We start from the raw sequence: 27,652 nt of genomic DNA on the forward strand, positions 1-27,652 counted from the left end.
AAATTGGTACTGCATGTTTCATATCACTACAATATTGCTGTATGGGTGTTTTCTTTCTTTGGTATGCACACAAGTATTTTAAATTAGTATAGAGGTATTGATGTTCCAAGAATTTTTGCAATGCTGCATTGAGGATCTCCAAGTGATTCAGGTTTACAGTATTTCTGTATACAAGCAGATTCACCTATTGAACTAAAATATTGGGCATCTTTTAGGTATCCCCTCTTGTGACTGCTTTCTTCAGTATCAAGCAGTACTTAGCTGGTAAGCGTAACGAAAGATCCTTTTGTCTGAAAGATACCTTTAAAAGAGCTTAAGCAGAGTATGATAAAGAATAGAGAAAGAAAGTAACGAGTGCATGGGACATGCGTGGTACCTTCCTATTTGGGATTGCGAAGCGGGATACCAGATCTAGTGGCACCACGTTTAGCCAAGGAACTGCTGCATTTCGTCATATATAAGAAGAACTTTTACACGAGGTTTGCCAGTAAGTGGCTCCATTGAAAAGCCCCGCAGGAGAAAGGGCATTTCATCTTTGATTATAAGGAGGGCAGAAAGGTGTATTGAATTTGAAGTATGTGGAACGGGGTCGTATATAGTATGGGGAATGTGATTATGTGCAGGTATTGTTTCATTTCCTGTTACCTTAGTTATTGTTTCTTCTTTGAAAAGGATGCAAGTCATGATTGGATTGTGTGGTTGCAATATTTAAACCTGGGGCCTATTAGTCTGTATCTCGGACTTAACAAACCCTAACATACGATATCGCTTCATAGTCAATTTGGATTATTAGTGATTTTCTTTAAATTAGATTTTTTTTAAACAATTGTAATGATATTGAAACGTTTTATGAGCAAGTACCAACAGCTTCAGATGTAACAAACTATGCATGGAAAATGGCTCTCAAATCCTAGTGAAGTAGCAGTGAAAAATCATAGCAGTGAAAAATCATAATGTACCTCTTTCTTCTGGAACTCATGGTAGTGGTAACATTATCCTTTACCACACCATGAAATCCGAGGCTAACCAGCACAAGCATTTCAGAACCAGCCCATAAACGGGAATTCTTGGATAAATGCACTTTGAACCACCACTCAGAGCAAACTCTTTTATGCCGCTCCATGGGCCACAGGACTCGGACTCAACTTTCACTATGTTGATCATTTCAACTCCCAACGCTGTCTTCATTCCTTTCAATTCTCTGCGGTACCGACCTTTCTGCTGCAAAAAATCCATTCACACGATATCATTTCACGTGATCTCCGATAAGCTGTCTTCTCTTTCCATCGCATCGACGAAGCGACAAACTGTGAGTAATAAATGTGGCTTCTGCTCCACAGAGTTTATGTTAGCAGATACAAACAGAGAAGTATAACACGCACACTGCACAAGAATTGGATGGAGAAAAGAGTCCATCGTACTCTATAGGCAGCAGTAAAAACCGTGACTGGCTCAATTCAACGGCATTGCTGTGTTTTAACCATCTTCCGTCGTCTGAAGGAGGTTCTCATTATATAACTTTGCCGTCGTCTCCATTTTTGCATCTATTGACACCACAATAGGGTCCCCCTCAGCACATCATGTCCCAAACGAATCCACACTCTGGATTCAATCGTGGGATAATTCACGAGGGTGAATACGTTCTGATTCCTGCGCGTTTATCATTACCGATAAACTCATCTACCGATTCATTTCAAACTCGCTCACCAAGCTCCAATACTCCGGTCAGACTAAACTCTCCTAACTTGACCATGGCAGATGTATCACTCCAAGAAGCGCCCAGAATTAATTCCTACGAAAACATTCCTTCAAGTCCAGTGCCGACTCATCACTTCCCAGTGCATGTCCGTAACAAATCTGGTTCTTCTGCTTATCCGAGTAGCCCGTTGAACGATAACGATTCTGTGATGTCTAACATAACACCACCTATATTACCAACAACGCCGTTTTCAATATTATCTACGAATTCCTCCGAACATACGCCTACATTGTTGCATAAATGGACTCATACTCATTCAATTCTCTGTGTGGTTCCAGCACCCCAGAAGAAACTCATATTCTGTGGTACCCAAGACTCTAAGATCTTGGTGTACGACATGATCGACTACACACTTAAGCATGAAATCAATTGCGGTCAACAAAATCATGCTGCTTCAATCTTAACTCTTACAATCTCTAATGACGAGAATTACTTGTTTAGTGCTGGTTCTGACTCATTGGTGAAAGTATGGGACTTAAGTGGTATAAAGAAGGTACAAGATCGAACCCCAGAAGATAATGACTTTTACTTAAATGCTGCTTCAGCAGAGCAGATTATTCACTGCACTCATATCATCTTCTCGGTGGTTGATATAGGAGATATATTTTCTATTGCCTGGTGCGATGCTTTGTCTACGATATTCATTGGTGCTCAAAATGCTTCCATTCTCTGGTGCCACCTCTCGCTAAACAGTGAGGTATCAGGTCAAGGTCATGCATCTTCAAATGTTGAGCGCTTGCCTCATTTTCGTTATGACAAGTTTTTTGATTCGAAAGGTCCAGGCGGTTCTATCAATACTCTTCAAACAAAGCATCAATTATTCAGGAAATATTCAAGCAGCACTCACACGGTTCAGAATGGCCCTAAATTGATAGAGGTAAAGAGTGAAGACATTATACGTTTTGCACATAATGGTTACGTATATTGCATGGACGTTTTCCGTTGTTTGAAGGATCTAAAGAACAATGACGGGATTCCTTTGGACTCTCCGGAACCAGAAACTTCTGCTGCAACTGACTTTAGCTTCCATTATGCTGACAAGTACGAGAACGTGATGGTCTCCTGTGGCGGAGATGGATTCGTCAATATCTGGGGTATCAACCGTACTAGCAATGGTTTGGCTATTGCAAAGATCGAAACTCTCGATAATGAAGAGTCCGTGCTCTCTATGTCGATACAAGGTTCCCACCTCTATGTTGGACGTATTGACTCCACAATCAATGTCTGGGACTTGATGACATCACAGCTTATTCGCTCATTCCACTTCACTGGAGAGACTAAGGGTAACTCCTCTTATGATGAAGTCCTCAGTCTCGGCATTTACAATGATTGCATCTTCAAGGCTTCCAACCTTGGAGGTTTAGTCAAGTTTACATTGAAAAGCTATGCGCCTCAGTCTTCAAGTCTCGATGACGCAACCAATGTCGACACAGGCAATAACAATCATACCGAATTAGACAAGCATTCCACAGTAATAATATCCACCGAAGATGAGCCCTACAATGACATTTTCAACAAAAATCATAAACAAGAAAGCAAGTTGGGTGCTGTATTAGCAGTCAAGATTTTTGCAGACATATCTGGATCAACATTTTTATTATCAGGTGGACATAAGGCGTTGTGTTTATGGGATATACACGATGTTGGAAAAGTGACGAGGCCATCTCAAACATTATCTGATGGAATCACTCGTGCCCCAAACAGAACAGTGAGTAAGTATTCCAACGAAGAATTATTGAAATCTTTGCATAAATTCATTTCTTTCAAAACCATCTCGAAATTTCCTACCCTTTATCTTGAGGATTCCCGTCATTGTGCACAGTTCTTGTGTAAACTTCTTTTCAGCTTGGGCGCTTATCAGACAAAGTTACTCCCAGTACCTCATGGAAATCCCATTGTGTATTCTACATTCCGCCGCAACAGCAAGGTTGCAAACTCCTCCGAAAAGCCTACCAGAGTTCTTTGGTATGCTCACTACGATGTAGTTGATGCAACAAATCACGAAGCTGCTGACTGGGATACAGACCCATTTGTCTTGACTGCCCGGGATGGTAATCTCTATGCTCGTGGTGTTTCTGATAATAAGGGTCCTACCCTTGCCAGTATCTATGCCGTCGCAGACTTATTTCACAATGAAGAGTTGTCGTGTGATGTCGTCTTTGTTATTGAGGGAGAAGAAGAGTGTGGCTCCATTGGATTTCAGAACGTAATCAATGCAAACAAAGGTCTTATTGGCGATATCGATTGGGTTATGCTTTCTAACTCTTACTGGTTGGATGACGAGACTCCCTGTTTGAACTATGGTTTGAGAGGAGTCATTAATGCGGCTGTAACTATAAAGTCCGATAAGCCAGATAGACACTCTGGTGTCGATGGAGGTGTTCTGAAAGAACCGACAATGGACTTGATACAAATAGTGGGACAACTAGTGGATCCAGTATCTAACGAGATCAAGTTGGAAGGTTTCTACGATGACGTATTGCCGTTAACTAACAAGGAAGTTGAGTTATACCAGAATATTGAGCTGGCTGCTATTAACAGGAATGTTTGCAACCAAGATTTAAAGACATTGATGGCCAAGTGGCGTAACCCTTCGTTAACTATTCATAAAATCCAAGTCTCGGGCCCAAACAACAATACTGTTATTCCTCAGGTTGCCAAGGCCACAATTTCCATCAGAATAGTGCCGAATCAGGATTTAGAAAAGGTGAAGCAGTCTTTGGTTGATAAACTTACTTCATCATTCGAAGCCTTGCATTCAGATAACCGTATTCTGGTCAATATTTTCCACGAAGCAGAACCATGGCTAGGTGATCCTACTAATTTAGTGTACTCTATCCTCTACGAGAAGATTAAGAGAAACTGGGGACAAACTGAACCATTATTTATTCGGGAGGGTGGTTCAATTCCATCAATTCGATTCCTAGAAAAGTGCTTTGATGCACCAGCTGCCCAAATTCCATGCGGTCAGGCCTCCGATAATGCACACTTAAAGGACGAGAAGTTACGTATTCTCAACTTGTACAAAATGAGATCTATCTTGACGGAAACATTAAGAGAGTTGGGGCAATGATCACTGTATATATTGCATTTCATATTTATTTTCGAAATTAACACTGCATAGCATTAAAAAATATTATACATTATACCTATATATTGGAACTGTAATTGAGCAATCGAGTGCTATCTGGCCTACCAGTTGAGTTGACACCACGGCCATATTTGGAAAGAATTATCACCGATTGAATATATTAAATGAGTACTCGAAATTTATCTATAAATACACGAATAAGAATTGAATTTTACGTGGAAGAGTCTGTGTGACTAGTAGAATACAAAGGCGTTCAAAGTGGTCAACTTATGAGGCCTGTTGGTGTAACCTACACGACTGAGCTCTCGCCTGCGAATTAGTCTGTTCATCTGCTTAATGCTGTGCCAGCGAGTGTCGTCGTTATATAACTCATCAGCCATCTCGTCATCGGACTGTTCGCAAGACAGACACAACTCGATATCCGAGTCGTACCATAACCACGAATAGTGACTTTCAGCCGAATTGTACTCCTTAGACGGTTCATTGATAATAGACTCTGTGTCTTTGAACCGTAAACTCTTTGAAGGGAATTCATACTTATGAGTGTCACGTGCTGGAGTCTCTGGAGAAGATGGTGATGTCGAAGCAGTTGAGGTTGAACGTAAGGTATTAGAGAAAGAAAAAGTAGATTCCGCTGAATCAATGCTAGCTATGGAAGGGCGGGAGCGACGTACTGGAGTCGTACTTACTGCTGTTGCGTCCAACGATCTTCTTGATGTGGTCTTGACCACGCTGTTTAATGAAGAAAGTATTGTGAGAAGTTCTTGTGCGTGAAGTTTGTCCTTGTATGAAAGTTTAAATTGAGTGTAGGACTTGTCATTATAGTACCTCGAGAGGTGTTTGTTCTTAAGAAGCGATTCCGGATCGTTCTGGTCAAAGAGAACGATATTATAACGATTCTTTGTTGACTCAAGGCCAGGAGAACTAGAACAGTAGTTAGCGAACTTGATCATGTCATCGCTATAATCAAAAAGGAAAATTTGGTTAAATTGTTGACGATACTTTTCTAGCTCTTTCTGGGAAAGTTTAGATATCTTCATAGGATCAAGGAAAGAAACTGTTGATTGGTCAACTTGGAAATGCTTAAGCACTATGAGAACATCGTTAACTTCCTTGGATATGTCATTGAGAACCACTAGTATCTTTCCAGGAATATTGATGCTGGTCAGTTGAGAATTTGAGCTAGGGACTGAAAATTTGCTCTTTACAAACGAGTAGAATGGCAACATGGTCTCAAGCAAGAAACAACTGTCATGAGAGCTGACGTTATCAGGAATTTTTAAGAGTGTCTTGTCGGGGTTGACAATTTTCATATAATCCTGCAAGCCACCATTGATGGAGTACCCGTAAACGAGGTTCTGTGTGCATTGGTGACGTTGATGAGCCAGATATGTTTCAGGGGTTAAATCCATGGAAATGTTCCTGCTAACCAAAAACTGGCAGCTTGAGCAGAGTGGTTTATGATTCTGAATTATGCAATTGGAGTATGGGTACACTAAATACTTGGAATGCTCAGAGTCACGAAAGTCCTTCCAACCGTACCCTTCTGAAATATGATGAATTTTGCCTATGATCTTGTTCCCTGGCACAATGGCCCTTGTCTGGGATTCGGAAGAGACAGAGGAGACGGTGGAGAACCTGTCTGAAAATGCATTTCTCTTGGGTGAGTTTTGTTTGAAGCTGTTAAAATCGGTTTTATAGTTGATACCAACCATTTTCACTTTCAAGAGAAGCTGTTTGGATTCGTCCAATTCCAATTCGGGGGACATCTTCAAAGACTCCTTAAGCCTCTGCAGCTTGAAGTCGAAGATACGCTTCGTCGGTATCGAATTCACTGGTTCCTGAGGAATGAACGATTCATGTCTCTCTGGCTCAGTCAACACGGTCTCTGACATATCGACGATGCTGGGAACCATCGGAACAAGTAAATGATCTGTGAATGCGGAAGGGAATGTAGTAATTATATAATGTTTGAAACGGCCTTCTCCGTCTAAATTATGTAATGCAAAGTTTTTCTAAGCTCAAACAGAAGGAATAGCTGTGAGTTTTGGGGCGGACCCTTAGCTTCGCAGAGATTTACAGAATGATGGATGATGAGGACCAGTCGGGAGTGACTGGGGAATATGATGGTGGTGGATGGGATTGTTAGAGCAAGTTGAAGATGGTTGTAAGCTATGAGATGTAGAACACAGCCACAAGCTGGAGAGTTGCCAATGTCTATGTCAACGTCTTGTGGATCGTCAATGAGCTCGTCTACGGGCAATTTGTTAAATACCGGGCAGATCTACAAATCCAAGACCTAAGACAGCCCAAAATTTGTGAGGGAGGACAGATGAATTAGACCAGACACCAACCAATTTATTAATAATAAGAAAAATATTAATAATGCTACTGTACGACAATTCCAGCTCCAAAATTGTGAAAACTACGTTTGGGAGAGATACCTCATTGTATATATACCTTCGGGATGTCGAGTTGGATTATTGCAAATTGATTACAGTATCTAACAATCCAGTAATATCGTCAGCTTGCCATAGAAAATAATTTTTTAGAGCAAAAATAATATTCGTAGGAAGCAGTTATTTATTTTTTGGGGAAATATTTTTGATGAAAATGTGAAGAATATACGCACGCACGTGACTGAGACTAGCGGTGGACCTACAAATATAGCAATATTGTGACCTGAACTAGGTCAGCAACACCCTCGGCCAGACAGAGAAAACCGTAAAATGGGAGGCAAAGTATGCCATGTAGCAGGGACACGGCCTCGGAATAGCATGAAATTAGGAAAAGTCAAACAAAGAACCTTTAATGGTATCGTTATGAGAATGCATGTCCACGCGGTTCTATGTGGCACAAAGGATAGACATGTTAATTGTTTAATGATGAAGTACACAATATATCCAAAATGGCGAAGTGATGTTTTTCCTAATTGGTGTTTAATCAGTCGGCGGTAACATTTACGACAAACAAACCTGTGCTACATATGGGAAGAAATGTACCCGTTTTATCTTACAGTAGCTGTGGTTATTTTCACAATTAACAATGGACTCGTTGTAAATAAACAATGAGACCCATTGGTACCTTGTTTTCTACAGCGGCATGAGATATCACTGCATCTAGAGTAGGTACCCGTAGACAAGACCTCAATAACAACGGGGTTCCCTTGTAGATATTTCACCAAAGAAGTTAGGCCACAAGCTTTGGTTGAATATACTTCCATCGCGTTTCTTCTCTGCCTCCTTACACTGTTCGAATCAGGAATGATCACTCGATCGTGATCCCCAGTCCTGTGCCGTTCATTCTATGTTCACACATACCCAAACCTTGCGAATCTTAACTAGTAAAGTGTTCACTTGACTCACAAGAAGGGGGAAATATGAGAAGCACATGACTAGCCTCATTATGCAAATGTAAAACGATCACCGACGCACTCCCAACGCATTCCCATGCGAGCAATTTCCTCTGCTCGGACTATTGGCCGTGAGGTCGCCTCTAGTATATTGCAAATTCCCTCATCACCGTGGATTAGGGGCATCACAGCTGCTCAACTGACAGCTTCAACACCGGTTCGTGGTGGTGGTGCTGGTGCGACTCATGTCGGTGTTTCCCATAGACCAGCATCATCTGCACCATCGGCCATTGTATGTGTCTCGTTTAATAATTAGCACTACAGTTTGCTTTCAACCTATTCGCATAATTATCTATGCACTAATTTGTCCTAAATAGGAAATGAGCGAGATTGGTTGTCAACATACAAGTAAAACTTTTGCAATTTGTGTTCACAAGCCTAGCCCCATGCTCTTCAACTACGGTAACCCCTCGCTGTGAGCGTGTGTGCGTACTACCGAGCCGGTAAAAGGTGGGAGTGGACGTAGTTGTAATGGAAATCTTTTAGGCTAGCAGATGCAGAGAAAGGGGGCATCTGTAGGTAGATGCTAGAGCAGGATTTAGTGTTTTCGACTATGTATTCGTGCTTGAAGCAGTAAATACGAAGTCCGTTTAGACAACAACGCCCTCAACAGGTTCTTTGGATCACCCAGTGGCCAAATACTTGCAGTAAACTGTCTCCAAGTGTGTAGCCGGAACGTTTAGATTCGGTTGTGGAACCTGACACATCCGCCGTTTAAGCTTAGTTTAAAATTAGGGGTAAATTCGTTGTCAAGTGGAGAACTTTTCATTGCTGTGGTTACACCTGTGCTTTTCATCGAGGAATGTATATAAATAATATAATATAAGATATATAGTATAAATAAGTTTATATTAGCAAATGGAGTCTAAGTATGGAATGATAGGATTTCAGTATTGTGAGCCAATACCATCTCTTTCAACTTTGCAATGCTGATCGGTGTGGTCATTTGAGCATTGGAAACTCTGCCAAGAGCTCATTACTGATTAAAACAATAGTTGTGCCTTTTTACATGGTTTCGCTACATGACCCTGGTAACTATCAAATGATTGTCTATCTTCCCTAGTTACTCTGGTTTTTCTTTCTCTCCTCTGCATCCACCTTTTTCTTTCTCTCCTCTTCATCGATAAGCGATAATCTCAATGCCTCTTCGATCATTCTTTCCTCTACCGTTCTCAAATGATTGGCTGCACTATTGGTACCAGGCCTGCTCCTATTACTACTTGTCTCTCGAGCCATAGGAGCAGAGAATCTCCGTCTTCTCGGCGAATTAGATGGATCATCTTCCTCTTCATTAATTATCAAATTTGATGCATGGATTGCGCTAGCTGTAGCTGCCTTTCTGGCCAATTTATTTCTGGCAGAGATCAACTTTTGCTCCCAATCGGGCCTTATCATATCCACAGTGATCACTCCAGGTGCATCTGCGGCTAGAGAGGCTCTTCTCTTGCCATTTTTTGCTCCTTTTTTCATTACTCTCATTTCATCAATTGCCACCGAAGGTTGTACATTCGTTCCTGAACCAGGAGAAGAAGTGACAGCGTCTTCAGGAATGGATTGGAATGGTTCTATGTAGTTACCAGCTTTGATAGATCCGTTTATACCCGTGCTAATTAGACGGGGAGGGTCATAGGTGACTCCAAAATCAGGCAGGGCACAGTACGGGCAACTTGCCGCTTCTGAGATCAATGTGTGGGGTAACTCTTCTGAACCAGGTTCATTAGAGCTATCATCATGTGGCGGGTGCGGGTCTAAACGCTTAATTTGCACAAAGCATTCAGTACAAATTGGTTGGAGACAACATCTAGAGACATTGAGATATTTAGGGTAGTAAAGGAAACAAATAGGGCACTCCGTAGCATTTCTGTAGAGCTTTCGAAGAAGATCACGAGAAGGAATATCAGGCGACACTTGTACTTCTGGGGATATACGCGATGGTGGTTTCGTAGGAGATGAAGGAGGAGTTATTGTGTTTGTGTTGGTAGCTTCAGCGAAATGAGATGGGGATGACGATAGTATGGGTATGGCAGAACTTTTTGAAGTATGTGCCTTGTGCAAGTCGTTTGGTGGATAGCCTTTTGACAAGTTTGCTGCAGCAGTCGCTTTACTACCACTTTCACAAGCGATTGCATCAATATTGGTCGTGTCACTAGTCAGGTTTGCCATATTAGTCATATTACTTTGTATTTGCTTCTTCAATCTCATTTTCTCCTCTAGGTATCTGTTTTCTTCTTCCTTTTGAATATCCTTGACTCGAGCAACTAGGCTTTGAAGTTTCGCTTTCTGCTCTTGGCGCTTATAGTAGTTGGTCAGCTTGTGGATCTTGTGATTATCTACATCATCCTCTTCTTCTGCATCGGAATAAGCAGTTTCTATCGAGTGCAACAGTAATTGTGATAAGATGATAAGCAATTCGTCATCTGTCCATGATTCGTCAAAATCTTGCAATGGCGTGTAGAAGGGAGATAACCTTCTGTCTATGATTAAGTTACGTACTATCTCTGTGTTGTAGTCTAGATTACTTCTGTACGTCCCATACGGTGCTAGAAACCCACCGTCTACATTCTCTTCGTACCGTACTACTAGATTCATGTAATGGTTCTCGCGGGCACGGTCCTTCTCTTCTTGACGCTTGGACTTTTTGATATCACCTAAGGGAGAATGGGCAAAGACACTTGTAGTAGTGTTTCTTCGAGTGCCGCCTCGATTATTGAATACGGCGACATCTGCAGAGTTTACTGAAGACGTAGAAGAATACGTATTAGATCTACTACGACTCTCTTTGGCAGGGACGTTACCCATAATGACGTTTCAGACGTGAATCACGAGCTATGTTGATCACTGTCAACGAGAAGATGAAGGCTACTATGTTGTTGCTAGCACGGGAATTCTAAGAGTACCGGCGGGATTCTCTGATATATAGAGATTATCTGGCAATGTAGTTATGTCTGCTATTGGATGAATCTGTGGAGATATCGATGTAACAGGAACTTTATGAAAGGTGGCAAACGAAAGCTAGAAACAAGAACAGCTCGAGCGTATAACTAACAAATGAGGGTTCGGCACTAACTGAGGCTATCTATTGGATTCCACAATACTTCTATGGTAGGATTGTGCTTGGTAGTAGCGGTAACAGCAAACACGGATGGTTAATGATGGGTGATGGAGACGATGGCTAAGTCTCACTGATTCCAAAACAGGGTGGTTTCGACACTAGTAAAACGGCAACGACCGGATGGAAAAGACGGGTTCGGGGTTTCTGCTGCTTTCTATTCGATGAACTCTGGATGACCTGCTCCGTCTGTTCGATGAGGTATAAATCGATGTGTCAAATCCAGGCTGTGGGAAAAGGCACCAGTTGGATTTTTCTGTAATCAAAACCGACAGTGCGTCTCAGTATGATGCACTGTGTTGTACCGATCACAGTAACACCGAAAGGTCAGTAGTATTCTGGGAGAGAAGGAACCAGAAAAGGGACCAGACTGTATTAAGTGCGCACCAGGTATAGAACAAATGTAACAGTGATAGGAACCACGGAACGGGTTTAGAACTGTGTCACAGAGTAGCAAACTATGCCGAGCGGGTCCGAAAAAAGTTGTTTCAGGCGTCGGTATGAGTGACAGGTGTGGCAGGAGGATGAGAGGAGGATCTTGAGGTACGCGATGGTATTGATAGTGGTGGAGAATGGGGAGAAAGGGGAGTACGGAGAGACAAGGGAGAAATGGGGCGCTTAAGAGTTGGTGAGTGATAGAAGTGGAGGTGTTGACTACAAAGCGAGTTGGAATTGAGCCTTGGTTCGGAGATGGTGAAGGATGTCGGAGAAACAAGGGGACAAACGGCAACAAACAGCAACCGTTCTGCCGAACTGCCCCAGATTGAGTGGTTGATCATTGAAAGTCACGGGCCAAGCACAGTTCCAATAGGTCAGTTTAGGGGATATAATGGTTGCAACGAGGAGCTAGATCGTTGTTCACGTTCATGCTGCATTTCCTGTTTATATTAAGATTAATCATGGCCCTGCTCTTTGCCATGCCTGCTACACCTACTACTATTGGGTATTAATAATGGGGCTTGCCAGTGCAACCATAGCAACAAAGGCAGCCCTTCTATTGTGGGGAACAAAAGACATCCTCATACTATGAGAAGGATATCAAATTTTGTATATGTGCTGACTCCTTGACGCATACAACGGAGTGGTTTTTTTCCCAGTGCCATTCTATACTATTCCAGAGTAAAAGATATCCATGGTAAAGATGAATGTAATATAGTTACCTTTGTAATCACTATCCTAACAAATACTCAGTGAAGTTTTTGGCTGTGAAAAACGAGTCCTGCAAATTAAGAACACACTGTAACAAAATATCTTCACTGCCATTAACTTAGACACATTTGAAGTCCCATTGAAACTCTACAAAACATTTCGTATAATTTCTTTCGGGATCTGCTGCTATTGACATGACAAACGACGGCTTTTGGTTTATTCTCCTCATTAATCCTAAATAAAATGAATCGTTGATGAGCTCTCAATCGTCGTAAATTGGAACCCGTTGATCCTAATATTTATTATTATTAGTGCTCCAAAAAAGATTTGCGCCCAATTCCTACAAAATATGGTTATTTGCCAAAGTGATGTACCTTTTAGTAGATATATTTTATAACTTCTCCGATTGTAAATTGTTAATCACTTGAACCAGCAACGTGAAACTAATAAAATATATCACCTTGAGCATACTCTAAACAGATTAACAATAACATTGTCATAGTTGTTGCGTCGTGAAAATTTGAAATGCACTACAGTAAGTTCTAAAAGATGAAAAAGTCCATATATGCTTATCGTCAATTAGGGGTATACGTATTAATAAATCTAAATAAACAAATGATTAAGTTTAGTCTTTCCGACTATTCATGCAAAAAATTACCGAAATGCAAAACACACCATTAGAATGTTCGACATATATACGAGTGAATCAACCACCTCGTTTCAATCAAGCCAAAGCCATCTGCATTCATCCCCAAAGTAATAAAGTGTTCAACCTCCTCGACTGAGTCCAAGCCCTAAACCGACCCCGATCATCGCCAACACTATAGTAAACCATGTCAATCCTATCAACAAACTAAGTACTTTTTGGGTTCTGGAAAATCTCTTCACTGGTGTGACTCTAGTTCCTACCTTGGGCTTTTCATCATAATAGTAAAGGCCAGAGTAGTAATTTTTCGAGTTTCTACCAACATTGTCAAAGAGTCCACAAGCTACCAATAAGTAAATAGGGGGAATAATGAGCCCCAACAACATAAGTCCACCATAAGTGAACCATGATTGATACTCAAACTTTGGTGTATATTTTCTCTGTCTCTTGCGGCCCATGTCCAAGTTATCGATTTCTTTCTCGATATCATCAAAGTAATAGTTCTCTTCTGGTCTTGGGGCTGGACGACGCAGACTATCAGGTTCTGGGATTGGAATAGTAACCTTTTTGGTACCACCAAGCGAAGCAGCTGATTTACCTTGTATTGTTTTTGGAGTGAATTCACCAATGCGGTCGTCGAACATCTTTGCAATGTACTCCTTGTTGTTGCCTGAATGAAGCAGAGATGTTTCAGAATGACTTCTGCTCGAATCATGGAACAGACTGTGTTCGGAACCAGAACGGGATGCCGTTTTTAAGTACGCTTGCTGTGGGGCGGTAGGTAAAAGTACCTTTGGATCGTTGATAGGAGGGTATGCATTGCTGGCGTTGTGGTAGAGACGGTTATAAGAGTCGCTGGAATTACTGCTAACTGTTGTAGCATGCTTTCCTGGACTTCCTTCCCCTTTATCGTGATCGTAGAGTGACCATCTTTGTGCGCTTTCGTCGAAGTCCTTATCTTGAACCTTATATAACATTACTGGCAAGTCATTATTAGAATCAAGACCCGCCGTAAGGTTAGCAAAAGTACTCTTTGCATCATCGCTATATCTAGCAGAAGATAAAAGGTTAGAATTTCTACTCTTGGCGCTTCTGCCGCTAGAACCTTTACTGTTACGACTAGGGTGACTGCTACCACGACTACCACGACTGCCTTCGCTCACACTGGTTTTATCGTAGTAGCTTTCCAATTTGTTCAATAACTCTCCGGACGACAAAGAATCTCTGAGAGTATCACGAGTCTCGTCATCAGCCGGTATAATCAGCAATAATGACGACTTTCCTTCTCGGTAATCCTCTTGGGACTTTCCTCCATAATCGTTAGGATCGTCAGTAGGTGCCTTAGCGACACTTCTGAGAGCCCTGCTTCTATCAGAGGAGCTGCCTTGGACTGGCTGCAGCAATCCAATGTCCTCAATTGAATCTGTACCGATAGTTTCACTAAGACTGGAGTGAGTCTTAACCGATCCTAGCGTAGTGCCTCGGGTAGGGGTCTGCATAGGAGTCGTACTATTAGAGAGATCTGGGTCGGGGTACTTATTCTCATTATCGGAGTCCGAATAGGTAGTGTGATTGTACAACGAAGATCTATTCGGTTCCCCAAGCTTTCTCTTGTCAGAAAGGCCCCTAACAACGGGCTCGATTTTGTCATTATGCACCTTAAACCTTAATGAGGTAATGCTGCTGTTACCACTTGCGTTCTTGTCATAACTGTCGTTTGAGGAAGTCGAAGTGCGCTTGGAACCTGCAGGCGCTCCATGACTTACGAGAGCACCAATAAAACCTGCATCGACTGCGCGGCTCTTGTTCAAGTGGGACCCTCTGTTAAATGATGGTGCTCTAGGAATGATGTTGGCAGAGTTCTCACTGTGTGGAGAGTCTGTCTTGTAGGAAGAAGAATTCGTCGTTGGAGACTCGGTTTGTGGCGAGTCCTTGGCGAATTTGCGGTTATCTTGACGAATGGCATGTTGTGGTGTGGGTGGAGGAGCAGGCTTGGAAGGTACCTCGTCAAATTCTTCATGGAAAATGAAGTTGGATGGATTCGAACCAGGTCTGTAGTTGGAGTCACGGCCATATTCGTGTATCACGGAACCGATAGATTCGGCGTCTTCTCTCGATCTATCGTTTTCATCACTGGACTCGGAGTCAACGAAATCCTCTAACGTAGTAGGTCTGTGCTCTCTTGGTAAAGGAGGGGCATTTTGGGCGTAGGAGGGAGCACTAGGTGTAGATTGACCTGAAGACCTCGATCTGGTGAACTTAGGACGTAATATTTGGTTCAAACCAGCTCCACCTCTCGAAGGTGATATTTCATTGCTACCAGAAGAAGGAGCAGACTTTTTCTTGGATCTACCACCTCTGGGGAGTTCTGGTTCTTCGCTTATACTTTCAATCGAATGTGATGAAAGTCTATTCTTGAAGAAGTTCTTAATGGATTTACTAGGAGACGTTAACTCAGTCGAGTCTGTTTGTTTTGGTTGAAGTGATTGATATGTAGATGACGACTCTTCTCCAGGATTTCTCTGCAGTGAGCTGGAGGATGTAGTAGATGGGTGAGGAACGTAGGATGGCTGAAGCAAGTTGGACCGCTGCTGGCGCTGTCCGTAGGAAGAATCGTCAGAGCCTTGGTTCATATTAAGGGAATTTGTAGGGTATCCAATTGGTTGTTTAAAGAGTGAAAAAAGTGGGTGATTAATGAAAGGACGAATAGATTAGCTATTCATAAGCTTGGTGAGACGATTACTCAAATATCGTTGCGAAGAATCCTCTGAAGTGCAAAGGAATGAGTATAAAAGAACAAGACCTTACTCAAGGTCTCGTTCAAAACTTGGCCAACTCAAAATGTTACGGTAGCCCTACTATATCTATCAACGTTTGTAAACAAGAGATGTTTTAACAAGTTTCTCTCGTATGGCCCTCCAAGTCTCTCTGCTGTACTCTAAAGCACCCTACTCCCTCATCTGCCTCAGTTTCATTTTCCACTAATACGATCCGCACTGATTGCAAACTGGTTGTTTTTCTATTGCCTAATTAGGCATGTTGGCTCATTTATTGGGACGAGTCGTCTACTACGGTACCAATTATTAGGTGCATGAACCGCATTGTCAGCGGTGCGTGCCCCAGAAGATGCGGCGTTGAGGCGAGGAGGTGACACTTGGACAAGGAACAGTGTTGATCATTATGTGAGAGATTGTTTTGAACAACAAATAAACTCTTAGAGAGCCAAAACCACAACATAGACCATACACCACATAGAAGACTAAAACGGGACATCGCTTTGAGTGTGTGGAGGATCGGCAGCAGTGAGAAGTATTATTGACGTTGTAGAAGATATAACGTGAGGTGCCCAGGGTAAAAACAAACAGTTTATATTGATTAGTATTTGCACTCTGTAAGACTGTGAAGTATTATAACTCGTTGTAGTGTAGTGAGACGTCAGACAGCATCACCTACATATCCCTGTGTGCTAAAGTGAAAATTTCGGCTTAGGTAACCAAGTAGTGACCGTTTCACGAACATGGGGCATCCTACAAGTAAGGATTCAGGGTGTATTGGTAAGGCTACTTGAAATTTGTATGGAACATATTCAAGGTGGTCTGTAGCTTGATGTAAGCCCAGTTTGTAAACAAACAGTCACTTACAGGCCTGAATAGCTCTGTTTTAATGAACCGATGGACGAATTAGTACTTTTTAGTACGTTTTTGGTCTAATTAGGCGATGCCCAGACATTACAAACTCTCCTGTGAACGTGAAAATTAATGTGAGGCATCTGCCCAAGTAGCCTCTAAGGTACCTACTTTCTGGTACTGTATTTACGAGCATAATTACTGTGAGCATTCTCCACTCTTCGGCAAAAGGGTGGACTTAACGGTTCTCTCGCTTAGCCCATTGTTTTTTAATCGGTCATTATTTGCATGTACGTCAGAACCCTTATAGCATTTCCAATAATCACTTCAGTAACGGAGCTAGTACAAGGGAACTCCATTGTCCATGCCCTCTCATGTCTTCTAGAAACATTTCACATTATGAGCCATGTGCCATTTGTCAATGTTTTGTGCCAAAAACGAAAAAATGAATTATGTCTAAAATAGAACTCTCCTTATGAGTTGTATGCAAACATATGTAAAAGCTGTCAAACACTTCGGAATGTTTGAGAGGGTCCATGGGAGTTTACGAAGCGTTTAAATAAATACTTATATTAGTAAACAAAGCGTGGTATAATCTTAAATAGAACCCTTGTAGGAATTCTTAGAAGTAAACTGTGATACCGAAAGACGATTCTAAGTAGAAAAAAAACATGGTTTTGAAGGATGGACACTGAGGAACACCTTGGCATTAATTTACAACTGCTCTGCAGAAATTTTGGTTAGGTCATGAAGTCGTGTGAAACAACGATAGGCTCTCTTCACGAGAAACTGATCTAGTAGTTTGATCTTCTCTTTCTTCTTCTCTTCTTGCATGGGTTGGATACAGTTCCAGCGGTCGTACCAGTGGTAGTTCCAGCAGAACCAGAGGAACCAGAGGATCCAGAAGATCCCGAAGACCCAGAAGATCCTCCACCGAAGATGCTTCCGAGATCCAAAGAGCCCGAAGAGCTACCAGCCGAGCTACCAGAACAAGTACCAGCAAAAGCAGCGAAGGCATTTGCGATGACAGTCTGGAAGTTACTGTAAGTAGCGATTTGTTTGAATAAGCCAACAGCCAATCCAGAATCGTTAAGAGCACTAAGAAGAGCTGGAATGTTCAAAGCGTTGTTTTGCAAGACAGCCTTGATCAAGTTAATGGCGAATGGAATGTAGTCAGGGTCAGTGATGATAGACTTGACCACAGAACTAGCTAATCCAGATTGGTACAAGGAGTCCAAGATGTTGACGACAACATCGTTTAAGTCTCTCTTTTCGTTCATCATATCGTAGGAGTATGGAACAATCTCTCTTTTTGAAAGTAACTTAGCTGCTCCACTCAGGATTAAACTCTTGACAGTACCAGCCAAGTTGGCAATGACACCCTTGGCTGTGTTGAACAAGCTGACATAAAGGGAACAGTCACCGATAAGATCTTCAATGACGTTACCAACCAAATTAGACTCATTCAATGCATCGAATACAGTTTCCAAACTGATGAGACCTGATTTTGAGACCCAAATAATGGCATCGATGACAATTGGCTGCAATCTGGAGTCAGTTGCAAGGAAATTGATAATCTTTGGTGCTAACTGAGTTTGGTTGATAGCAGCAAGGAAATCAGTAACAATGGCATAGTCTCTCTTGGCAATTTCTTCCTCGGTGAGACCATCTCTCTTGACCTTGTGAGCGTCAATGACGGCCATGATTTCAGCCAATTGTTGGACCTCTTCTCTCTTCCAAACAACTTGATTGTTAGCAGCTTGTGGTGATTCCGCATTGACAGCGGTGGTGTATGCCAACACGGCAACGGCAGATGCTGTGGATAATCTCATAACTGATTAAGTAACGATCGAATGGAGTTGTCAGATATCCTAGGTGTATAAGTTTGTAAGTTCTAAGCCATTGAAAATATACTTTAATATTGTGGACTTGAGCCTCTATATATATCTTTTTTGGGACAGTTTCTTCACCTTCCCGGAATTAGTCCAATCCTACAGCTATGCGGGTTAAACGTCTAAGAAAGGTACAACATCATCTAATAATTATCAAATTTTACAGTACTGGTAGTAGAATTTAGTGGAGTTTAAAAGCTCAGTTGTCCAAAGTAGGATATTTATTGGAACTGGTCCCAATAAATTGCCTATTTGGGCATGATGGGTGCATCTTGAGAATTGCCTAATCGGGTAGTACGAGATTCAATGTTTGCAAAAACGAGATTTCGAGGTTTTAATTGCTGAACACGAAAGTTTTTAAACAAGAAGAAGTGATGTAACGAGAGGCTGAAACACATCGTAAGGTTTCGAGTTATTACTATGAAACAAAAATGTAGATATCGAACACTAGTCTTCGGCTACAGTGAAGCTTGAACCAACACAGCGGCCTCCGTTGTGGATTGAGTGAGTGAGTGAGCGGCTCCGTTGACGAAAAGTTGATATTTGCGCCAGGCAGGTAATTGGCACGTTCTAACCCCAACGAGGAAATATATGGGGATTATCTGGAAAGTCTTGGCTAGATATTCAAACTTACGTATTTGGGGTAAGCAAATTTGGCGCTACTTTAGTTGTCGTGTAGACGCCTCGACTATGATACTCTCGTCAATATTGGTGTATCTTCCTCAAATAGCTTAGGAGGAAGTCTTTACTTCTCTGGGACATATACAATTGCAGTAAGATTGGGTCAACATACCACTCAAGTCATAGCCAGCATTGTAAACAGAGAAATTGTTTCTAATTGGTAAAATAAAAGCAACTCTTAGATTAAAGATATGGTCGAACATTAAGCTTTGACCCAACCAGTGAGAATTAAACTTACTTTACGACACTCTAATAATTGTATCAGAGACTCTAACCATTAACAATTAAACTATCAACGTAAAGTATGATAGCGTAATAAAGATGCGGCAATAACAAAGGTTAGAGGCAAGTACGAAAGCTCAAGCCAAATCTTGAACCAATAGTTTAGTCCCTTCACTCCAGGAACCAATGAAGTAACATAGAGACATACCTGAAAGCGGTAAATATATTATAACAATCTCTACTGTAGTAGCCAACAAAGTCTTCACTGCCTGCTAAAGACGCACTAGAAAACCAGTGCTTCAACCTTCTGTCACCAATCTTTGCGGCAAGGATCTTTAGTCCGTTACGTCAGATGTGTGAAAAGCAATAACACCTTAGGCACTTAGAGACGTCCATTGCTAATTAACAGCCATCTGACGGCAACACCCATGCCGCCGCTCTCGTGAGGTCCAACCCAACGCATCAGTTGATGAGGTGTAGCCGAAATGCTCTATGGATTTCCGAGGGACTATCAAGAGTAATCCGGTCTACCCCTCCTTGTTTACGAGCGCCTACGATCTCAACACTCAACACTCCGCTATTCTTAGCTATGCAGTGAAGCGATGGAGGATGTAAACGAGTAAACGGTGTCAGGCCCGTGGTGGGATAGAAAGTGGGAGTTTGCAGTGTTTGTTGAACTGGTCCATGGCTAAATGCACACGGCCCGATCTATTGGAATGCCAAACAATGTCCCTCAACTGCAAAAGCCCCCCGTTGTTCCCACCCTATCCCCTAGACTTTCTCCCTTGCCATTTCTCTTGCATCTGTTGCTCCTCCCATTATTTGCTTTTGCCATGAAGTCCGATTCCGTCGAATAAGTGCCATTTTTTTTGTTTTTTCTCCGACGTGCCTCTCTCACCACCGCTATTCTAATGGTACCCACCGTTTCTCGCGGTTCTCATTCTCGACCGATTGCGTCCGCCAGATCATCCAGCTAATCAAACCATAGTACCACCATTCAAACGAGCCAATTCTGGCGGGAATTTCTCGCAAAAGCCTACATATCAACCACACCACCTCATAAACAACCGCCATATACTTCGTTTTACCATCACCGAACTTCCATCCCCTCCTTCGGTACCCTTCACCGCTCATGGAACGTGTCCGGCTCACAGTAAACCGGCCCCAAAAATTTTCCAGTTTTTTTCGGAGTCGTTATACGCACAGCTGATGGGCTCTCACTAAATTAGCGTATATAAGTAAGGTGTTATCTCTTGCATCCCTTGAAATTGGAACAGGAATTGGAAGGTTGTAGTAATTTAGTTATTATAGTCTGGTTCATCTTGCTCAATTGTTTGAACATTAGAACTTTTACCACTTCACCAGCATCAAATTCACCATGTCTTACTCCGCCATCGCCTGGTTATCCAAGTTAAACACCACTGACACCCCTGATAAGGTGTTGAGACGTTCGTCCATCATCGGTACCATCGGTCCTAAGACCAACAACGTCGATGTGTTGATCAAATTGAGAAAAGCCGGTCTTAACATTGTCCGTATGAACTTCTCCCACGGTTCTTACGAGTACCACCAGTCCGTCGTTGACAACGCCAAGAAGTCCGAGGAGATCTACAAGGGCCGTCCTTTGGCCATTGCCTTGGACACCAAGGGTCCAGAAATCAGAACCGGTACCACCGTCGGCGAGAAGGACTACCCAATCGGACCAAACCACGAGATGATCTTTACCACTGACGACGCTTACGCCAAGAAGTCTGACGACAAGATCATGTACATTGACTACAAGAACATCACTAAGGTCATCGAGGCCGGTAGAATCATCTACGTTGATGATGGTGTGTTATCCTTCGAGGTCTTAGAAGTTGTTGATCAACAAACCTTGAAGGTTAAGTCCATCAATGCCGGTAAGATCTGTTCCCACAAGGGTGTCAATTTGCCAGGTACCGATGTCGACTTGCCAGCTTTGTCCGAGAAGGACAAGGCCGACATTAGATTCGGTGTCAAAAACGGTGTCCACATGATCTTTGCTTCTTTCATCAGAACCGGTAACGATATCAAGGAGATCAGAAAGGTTTTGGGTGAAGACGGTAAGGATATCCAAATCATCGCTAAGATCGAGAACCAACAAGGTGTCAACAACTTCGACGACATCTTGGCTGAGACCGACGGTGTCATGGTTGCCAGAGGTGACTTGGGTATTGAGATCCCAGCTCCTCAAGTTTTCGTTGTTCAAAAGCAATTGATTGCTAAGTGTAACTTGGCTGCTAAGCCAGTCATCTGTGCCACCCAAATGTTGGAGTCCATGACTTACAACCCAAGACCAACCAGAGCTGAAGTCTCTGATGTCGGTAACGCCATCTTGGACGGTGCTGACTGTGTCATGTTGTCTGGTGAGACTGCCAAGGGTGACTACCCATTCGAAGCTGTTTCCATGATGCACAACACTGCCATCATTGCTGAAAAGGCCATTGCCTACCAACCATTGCACAACGAGATCAGATCCTTAGCTGTCAAGCCAACCCCAACCACTGAGACCTGTGCTGTTGCTGCTGTGTCTGCTTCTTACGAGCAAGATGCCAAGGCTATCGTTGTCTTGTCCACTTCTGGTTTAAGTGCTAGACTCGTCTCCAAATACAAGCCTAATGTTCCTATCATGATGGTTACCAGAAACGAAAGATCAGCTAGATACTCGCACTTGTACAGAGGTGTGTATCCATTTATCTACACCAAGGAGAAGGTTGAAAACTGGCAAGAAGATGTCGAGAACAGATTGAGATGGGCTGTTTCCGAGGCCATTGAATTGGGTATCATCAAGAAGGGTGACTCCATTGTCACTGTGCAAGGTTGGACCAGAGGTTCTGGTCACTCCAACACCGTCAGAATCGTCCAAGCTTAAGTATTTGCGTTGTGCAAGTAATAGAGTGAATGGGGAGTTCTCCTTGTGGTGAGTGCCCACAAAACAGTACCAAGACTTTTATAATCATAAACGTAAGTTATCCGGCAAAGTTGTAGTGATCCTAGCGGCTGTAGATATTCAGAGTGCTTTGAGACTAGCGAGTTATCTAATCTCCCGTATAATCCCCTCCTTCTACTATTATCTCTTACCGACTGCAAAAAAATGCTTTCCATGTGTAACTATTTTGCAGACATATATTCATGCACTCAATTAGCGTTTTCCATTAATTTTTATCTTTTTCAACCTATTTACCAAACCTACATTATCTATATAGAAAATCGCACTTGTAACATCATAATCTTAACACCATAGTTACATCTAACTCTCGTATCACCCCACTCTCCATCAGCCTACCTTCATTCAACTCTGACTGCAAAATTCAAACCGGTTTTTTTCTTTTCACAGCAACCGAGGGGTCGTGCCCTTTTAACCAATTGTTGCTACCTTCCAATGGTCGTGCAGCGAAAAAAAAAGCTAACTATTCAATTCGTTTGCTTTAATAGTTAAGAGATAGTAAGTAGATTGGAGTTTCTATAGTTGTTGTGCATCATTTGAAACACAATGAGCTTGAGATCCGGTCCAAGGACGTTGGCGAGGGCCAATGGGAGCATTTTTGGAACAATCCGCAGAATTAGCGGTATCAATGCCGTGAGGACATATGCTAACGGTACCAGTAATGGTAAAGAAGATACCACCCATTTCGGATACAAGACAGTGAAGAAGGAAGACAAGGAGAAATTGGTCGGAGACGTATTCTCGTCAGTGGCTTCTAGCTACGACGTGATGAACGATGCCATGTCATTGGGTATACACAGATTGTGGAAAAGCCACTTTATCAACCGCTTGGACGCGGGAATGAGACCAGGCTCCAATCGTGCTTTGGATTTTCTTGATGTCGCTGGAGGAACAGGAGATATCGCCTTCGGATTGTTAGAACACGCCCAAAAAAAATACAATGACACATCATCTACGATGACTGTAGCAGATATCAACCCTGATATGCTTAGAGAAGGTGAAAAAAGATACTTGAATACCAAATGGAACGACGGTAGTGACAGAGTGAAGTTCTTGGTCCAAAACGGTGAAATCATGGATCAAATTGAAGACAACTCTAAAGATGTTTACACCATTGCCTTTGGTATCAGAAATTTCACAAACATCCAAGCCGGCTTAAACACCGCTTACAGAGTGTTGAGACCAGGTGGAATTTTTGCTTGTCTTGAATTCTCTCAAGTCGAGAACCCAGCTCTTGACTACATCTACCAAGCATACTCTTTCTCACTTTTACCATTGATGGGTCAGTTGATTGCTGATGACAGAGAGTCATACCAGTACTTGGTCGAGAGTATCAGAAAGTTCCCAAAGCAAGAAGAATTCAAGGGTATGATTGAAAAGGCCGGCTTTTACGTTCCAGAGAAGGGCTACGAAAACTTGACTTTCGGTGTTGCCAGTATTCACATTGGAGTTAAGCTTTAGAGAATAGTTGCATTTAAGAGTTGACGAAAGATATTCAATTATGTATATAGTATTTTATGAAGTACCGACAGGTTCCATCATTCACATTTGAGCTAATATTATTATAAAATGTGAATACACATTGCTATGAAGTCATTACTTGTAAATCTAAACTCCATACTGTTAACTGCCAAGTGATGTTCTATAAAAGAGCGTAATTAATAGACCTCACTATGTCTTCAGTAATGTTCAATGCCTTTATAAACTTTGTTACTTTCTCATCACTATCAACATCCATAGCGTCGCTGTCTGATATGGCTTTGACGACTCCGTTAGAGATTTTGAATTGCACCCAGAAGTCTCCGAGTTTCGATTGAGCTTGGAAAGACAATATTAAGTCATAGTATGGAGAAGTGGAATCTATATCCTCCAAAGTTAGCTGGAAATACTCCTCCTTGTCGGAATTATCTTCTGAGTCCGTTGGTTTGATTTCCTCGTTTTTGAAAAAGGAATCAAGGTCTGTTTCTCTGTCCCTATTGATAGGTTGGATTGTAGAGAATGTTGCATTTTCAGAGATAGCGTTCAATCCAAGCAACTCCTCATCCGTGACATCGTCCGGCAATTTTAATGATTCCTTAAGTTTCTTCTTTGCCTCTTCAGTTAGCTCTTTCTCGCTACTACTGGAGATATTAGTGCCAACCTTTGAGTTTCTTCTAGATTTTAATCCCGATCCCGCTATATTGTCCAACTTTGAGCTTAATTCAGCTAAAGACTTATAAATATTAGAAAGAACCAAGAAGTTACGGAAACTTGGAATCAACAATGAAAGATCGGCGAGGTGGTTTATGACAACAGATTCAACCGAAATCAATTCGTTCGATGAAAAATTGTGCACGACCTTGAATGGGAAATCGGTATTTCCTGAAATATTTATTCTATTAACAACCTCCTCTCCTTTGTTCAATGTCTCAAACATGGTATCAACCAAGGAGGTATCCTTGGAAATTACGTACTCGTGCAAACCGAAAAACTCCAATAGATACTTAGGAAGATATACTGAATGCGTCAAAAGCAAGTTGATACATAGATTCGTGCCCGAGTAGAGCTCTTGATTGGCAGAAGAATCAAATTCAAACTTGTAAGACTTTTGGTCACCATTGGGAGTAATGAATTTCCATATTTTGTTTCTATTCTGCTCGAAGTATTCTATAATGTGTTCTCGTGGGGCAGAATCTATTCTGACAAGAATGCTATGGTCTCGTCCAAAAGGATTAGAATTCTTAGTATGATTTCCTTGGTTTTGATATTCATGGTTTATGAATCTGTTATCTTGCCAATAATCAATGAAGAGGCCAAGTTGTAGGTTTTCGGTGTCATTTATCCTTACTTTTCCCGTGCTAGACACAAACCCTTTCGCAAAAAGCCAGTCTTTATCGTTATCAGCCGCTTGCACCGTAAATACCGTATGGTAGAACAATGATATTCTTTCCAAGAATGAAAACACATCAACACTCGAGGAAGATAGCCTATCCATATTTGCTAAATATTTCAAGTTTACTGGGAAGTTATTCAATTTTTTGGCTCCTAAATTCTTGAGCAATATATCTTCAGCAGTTGATGACAGAGTCCCTGCTCCTTGCTGAAAAAAGGACATTGGATTCTTTGTCGAATCTATTACCACTCTTGTAACGCCATTGACCTCTTGTGTCTTTATGTGAGGCACTGTATCTGCGTAGTCATTAGAAGGTGAAGAAGACGCATGGCTGGCCAACGAGAGAGACACATTAACGATTTCGTTGTCTTCCACAAAATCTATATCAATTAAAATGGACGAGCCTGCAATTGTCAACCTCTGTGTCTTTCCCTTTGGGCTCTGAGCTGAAGAATCAATTGAATAGCCAAGTTTATCTACAAACGTCTCTAGCTTAAGTTGTTGAGCTAAACGCTGTACCAATTCAATGGAAACTTTGAAATTAGACGAGTAGTCAAATAATGATAGCAAGCACGCATCTAGCGTTGCATTAAAAGACCCCATACCTCCTTTGATATTAATCCGAAGCGATAAACCTACACTTCTTTCAACTTTTCACTATAACATACTCTAATCCACTGTTAACTATTGTACCTAACAAGGGCTCTCAGTACAAACAGGCTCTGTAAAATCATGTGATAGGACACGTGACTTGACTTGTTCAGGAACAATTTTTTTCTCTTAGTGAATAACTATGAATCATTCAGTTTAAGGAAGGTATCACATTAGTTTCATTTGGGAAGTGAAAGAAGGGTAATTGTTGCTAAGATGCCTAACACAGTCACAGGTGAAATACGGTCGATCATAGATCCCGTTGTTTCTAGTTTGAAGCGTCATCAGATAGAGGGTGATAAGGACATTGCATTAGCCATCTCGCACTTGCTCATGAAAGTGATATCTGCTGCAAGATGGACCAACCCATACGATTTGATAGACCTTATTAGGGAAGTGGGCACGATTCTCAGCTCGGCATACCCAAGAAAGATCATTACGGGAAATGTTGTCAGAAGAGTGCTAGCATTGATCAGAGATGAAATCGAAACGGAGCACAATGAGAATGCGAACACTCCTATGATGAGTTCCATGTTCAGTTTGTTATCTACCAGTAACAATGAAAACCATAAGGAACTCCACAAGCAGCTGAAAAAGCAAATGAGTGACTTGAGATCCATAATTATTCAAGGAATTCGTGATTTAGTAGACGAAATCTCCAATGTGAACGATGGTATTGAAACAATGTCCGTAGACTTGATTCATGATAATGAGATCTTGTTGACGCCGACACCTACATCTGATACCGTTTTACAATTCTTAATCAAAGCAAGAGCTAAGAGAAAGTTCACTGTTTTGGTAACTGAAAGTTTTCCTAACTATATCAAGGAGGCACAGAACTTTGCTAAGAAATTGGCTGAACACAAAATTGAAACCATCTTGGTGCCAGATTCAACTGTATACGCAGTAATGTCCCGTGTAGGCAAGGTTATAATAGGATCTAGTGCTGTGTTTGCCAATGGTGGATGTATGTCGAATTCTGGTGTATCACATGTTGTAGAATGTGCAAAGGAACACAGGACTCCGGTGTTTGCACTTGCCGGCTTATATAAGTTGTCTCCATTGTATCCTTTTACTAGAGACGATTTGATTGAAGTTGGAAATTCCGGAAAGGCATTGAATTATGACGATTTTAAACTCGTTGACAATGTTGAACTTGTCACTAATGCATTAGATGATTACATCTCACCAGATTATATTGACATCTATATCACAAACGTAGGAGGTTTTGCTCCATCCTTCATTTATAGAATTGTTTTGGATAACTACAAGACGGAGGATAACACTCTAGAATAGATAGTGTACATACATAATATAGCCTATTGGCAGTCTGACTTCCTAATAACTTTGATTAATCTCACTTTGCGATCTGACCCCTTGTCTTGTTCACTTATAGATATATCCTCCTTCGTGAGTTTGTATGTCTTTGTTAATTGATATTCAGGTAATAGCCACTTCGAAATTCTATTAACTGCCTTGTTATTTGATGGAGGTGGACAAGTATTGGTTATTGTTTTCAACGTGGTTGGTTCAGAAACTACGCTCATTGGCACATCATTGTATAGAAGTTTCAT

At 41.7% G+C, this 27,652-nt stretch overlaps 9 protein-coding genes across 9 annotated transcripts; 4 read left to right on the plus strand and 5 right to left on the minus strand. All coding sequences in view use genetic code 12, as the record gives it.

Moving 5' to 3' along the window:
* Positions 1-1,321: 1,321 nt before the first annotated feature.
* On the plus strand, positions 1,322-4,902 carry RJT20DRAFT_125458 (glutamine amidotransferase subunit). The gene has a single exon (XM_064916490.1). It carries the CDS (start codon positions 1,581-1,583, stop codon positions 4,830-4,832), a length of 3,252 nt encoding a protein of 1,083 aa, XP_064775715.1. The 5' UTR covers positions 1,322-1,580; the 3' UTR covers positions 4,833-4,902.
* RJT20DRAFT_114696 (uncharacterized protein) lies at positions 4,903-6,766 on the minus strand (the record flags this gene model as incomplete). The annotated part of the gene is made up of 2 exons (XM_064915806.1): positions 4,903-5,346; positions 5,401-6,766. 2 exons carry the CDS (start codon positions 6,764-6,766, stop codon positions 5,084-5,086), a joined length of 1,629 nt encoding a protein of 542 aa, XP_064775716.1. The 3' UTR covers positions 4,903-5,083.
* A 2,287-nt stretch (positions 6,767-9,053) lies between these two features.
* SIP5 (Sip5p) lies at positions 9,054-10,851 on the minus strand (the record flags this gene model as incomplete). The annotated part of the gene is made up of 2 exons (XM_064915807.1): positions 9,054-10,175; positions 10,440-10,851. The coding sequence occupies 2 exons, from the start codon at positions 10,849-10,851 to the stop codon at positions 9,322-9,324; spliced, it is 1,266 nt and encodes a 421-aa protein (XP_064775717.1). The 3' UTR covers positions 9,054-9,321.
* A 2,437-nt stretch (positions 10,852-13,288) lies between these two features.
* RJT20DRAFT_2208 (uncharacterized protein) lies at positions 13,289-15,799 on the minus strand (the record flags this gene model as incomplete). Its single annotated transcript, XM_064919302.1, has 1 exon — positions 13,289-15,799. The coding sequence occupies one exon, from the start codon at positions 15,797-15,799 to the stop codon at positions 13,289-13,291; it is 2,511 nt and encodes an 836-aa protein (XP_064775718.1).
* Positions 15,800-17,586: 1,787 nt separating this feature from the next.
* Positions 17,587-18,624, minus strand: RJT20DRAFT_133111 (uncharacterized protein; the record flags this gene model as incomplete). The annotated part of the gene is made up of 1 exon (XM_064918198.1): positions 17,587-18,624. One exon carries the CDS (start codon positions 18,622-18,624, stop codon positions 17,587-17,589), a length of 1,038 nt encoding a protein of 345 aa, XP_064775719.1.
* Positions 18,625-20,843: 2,219 nt separating this feature from the next.
* CDC19 (pyruvate kinase) lies at positions 20,844-22,864 on the plus strand. Its single transcript, XM_064919393.1, has one exon. The coding sequence runs from the start codon at positions 20,966-20,968 to the stop codon at positions 22,478-22,480; it is 1,515 nt and encodes a 504-aa protein (XP_064775720.1). The 5' UTR covers positions 20,844-20,965; the 3' UTR covers positions 22,481-22,864.
* A 201-nt stretch (positions 22,865-23,065) lies between these two features.
* COQ5 (2-hexaprenyl-6-methoxy-1,4-benzoquinone methyltransferase) lies at positions 23,066-24,148 on the plus strand. Its single transcript, XM_064916491.1, has one exon. It carries the CDS (start codon positions 23,102-23,104, stop codon positions 24,014-24,016), a length of 915 nt encoding a protein of 304 aa, XP_064775721.1. The 5' UTR covers positions 23,066-23,101; the 3' UTR covers positions 24,017-24,148.
* On the minus strand, positions 24,149-26,113 carry MED1 (Med1p). The gene has a single exon (XM_064916492.1). It carries the CDS (start codon positions 26,028-26,030, stop codon positions 24,198-24,200), a length of 1,833 nt encoding a protein of 610 aa, XP_064775722.1. The 5' UTR covers positions 26,031-26,113; the 3' UTR covers positions 24,149-24,197.
* Positions 26,097-27,386, plus strand: GCD7 (translation initiation factor eIF2B subunit beta). Its single transcript, XM_064919392.1, has one exon. The coding sequence runs from the start codon at positions 26,295-26,297 to the stop codon at positions 27,372-27,374; it is 1,080 nt and encodes a 359-aa protein (XP_064775723.1). The 5' UTR covers positions 26,097-26,294; the 3' UTR covers positions 27,375-27,386.
* The last annotated feature ends 266 nt before the right edge of the window (positions 27,387-27,652 follow it).

This window comes from Scheffersomyces xylosifermentans, assembly GCF_036884685.1.
Source record: "Scheffersomyces xylosifermentans strain CBS 12540 chromosome Unknown RJT20scaffold_2, whole genome shotgun sequence".
Classification (NCBI taxonomy): domain Eukaryota; kingdom Fungi; phylum Ascomycota; class Pichiomycetes; order Serinales; family Debaryomycetaceae; genus Scheffersomyces; species Scheffersomyces xylosifermentans.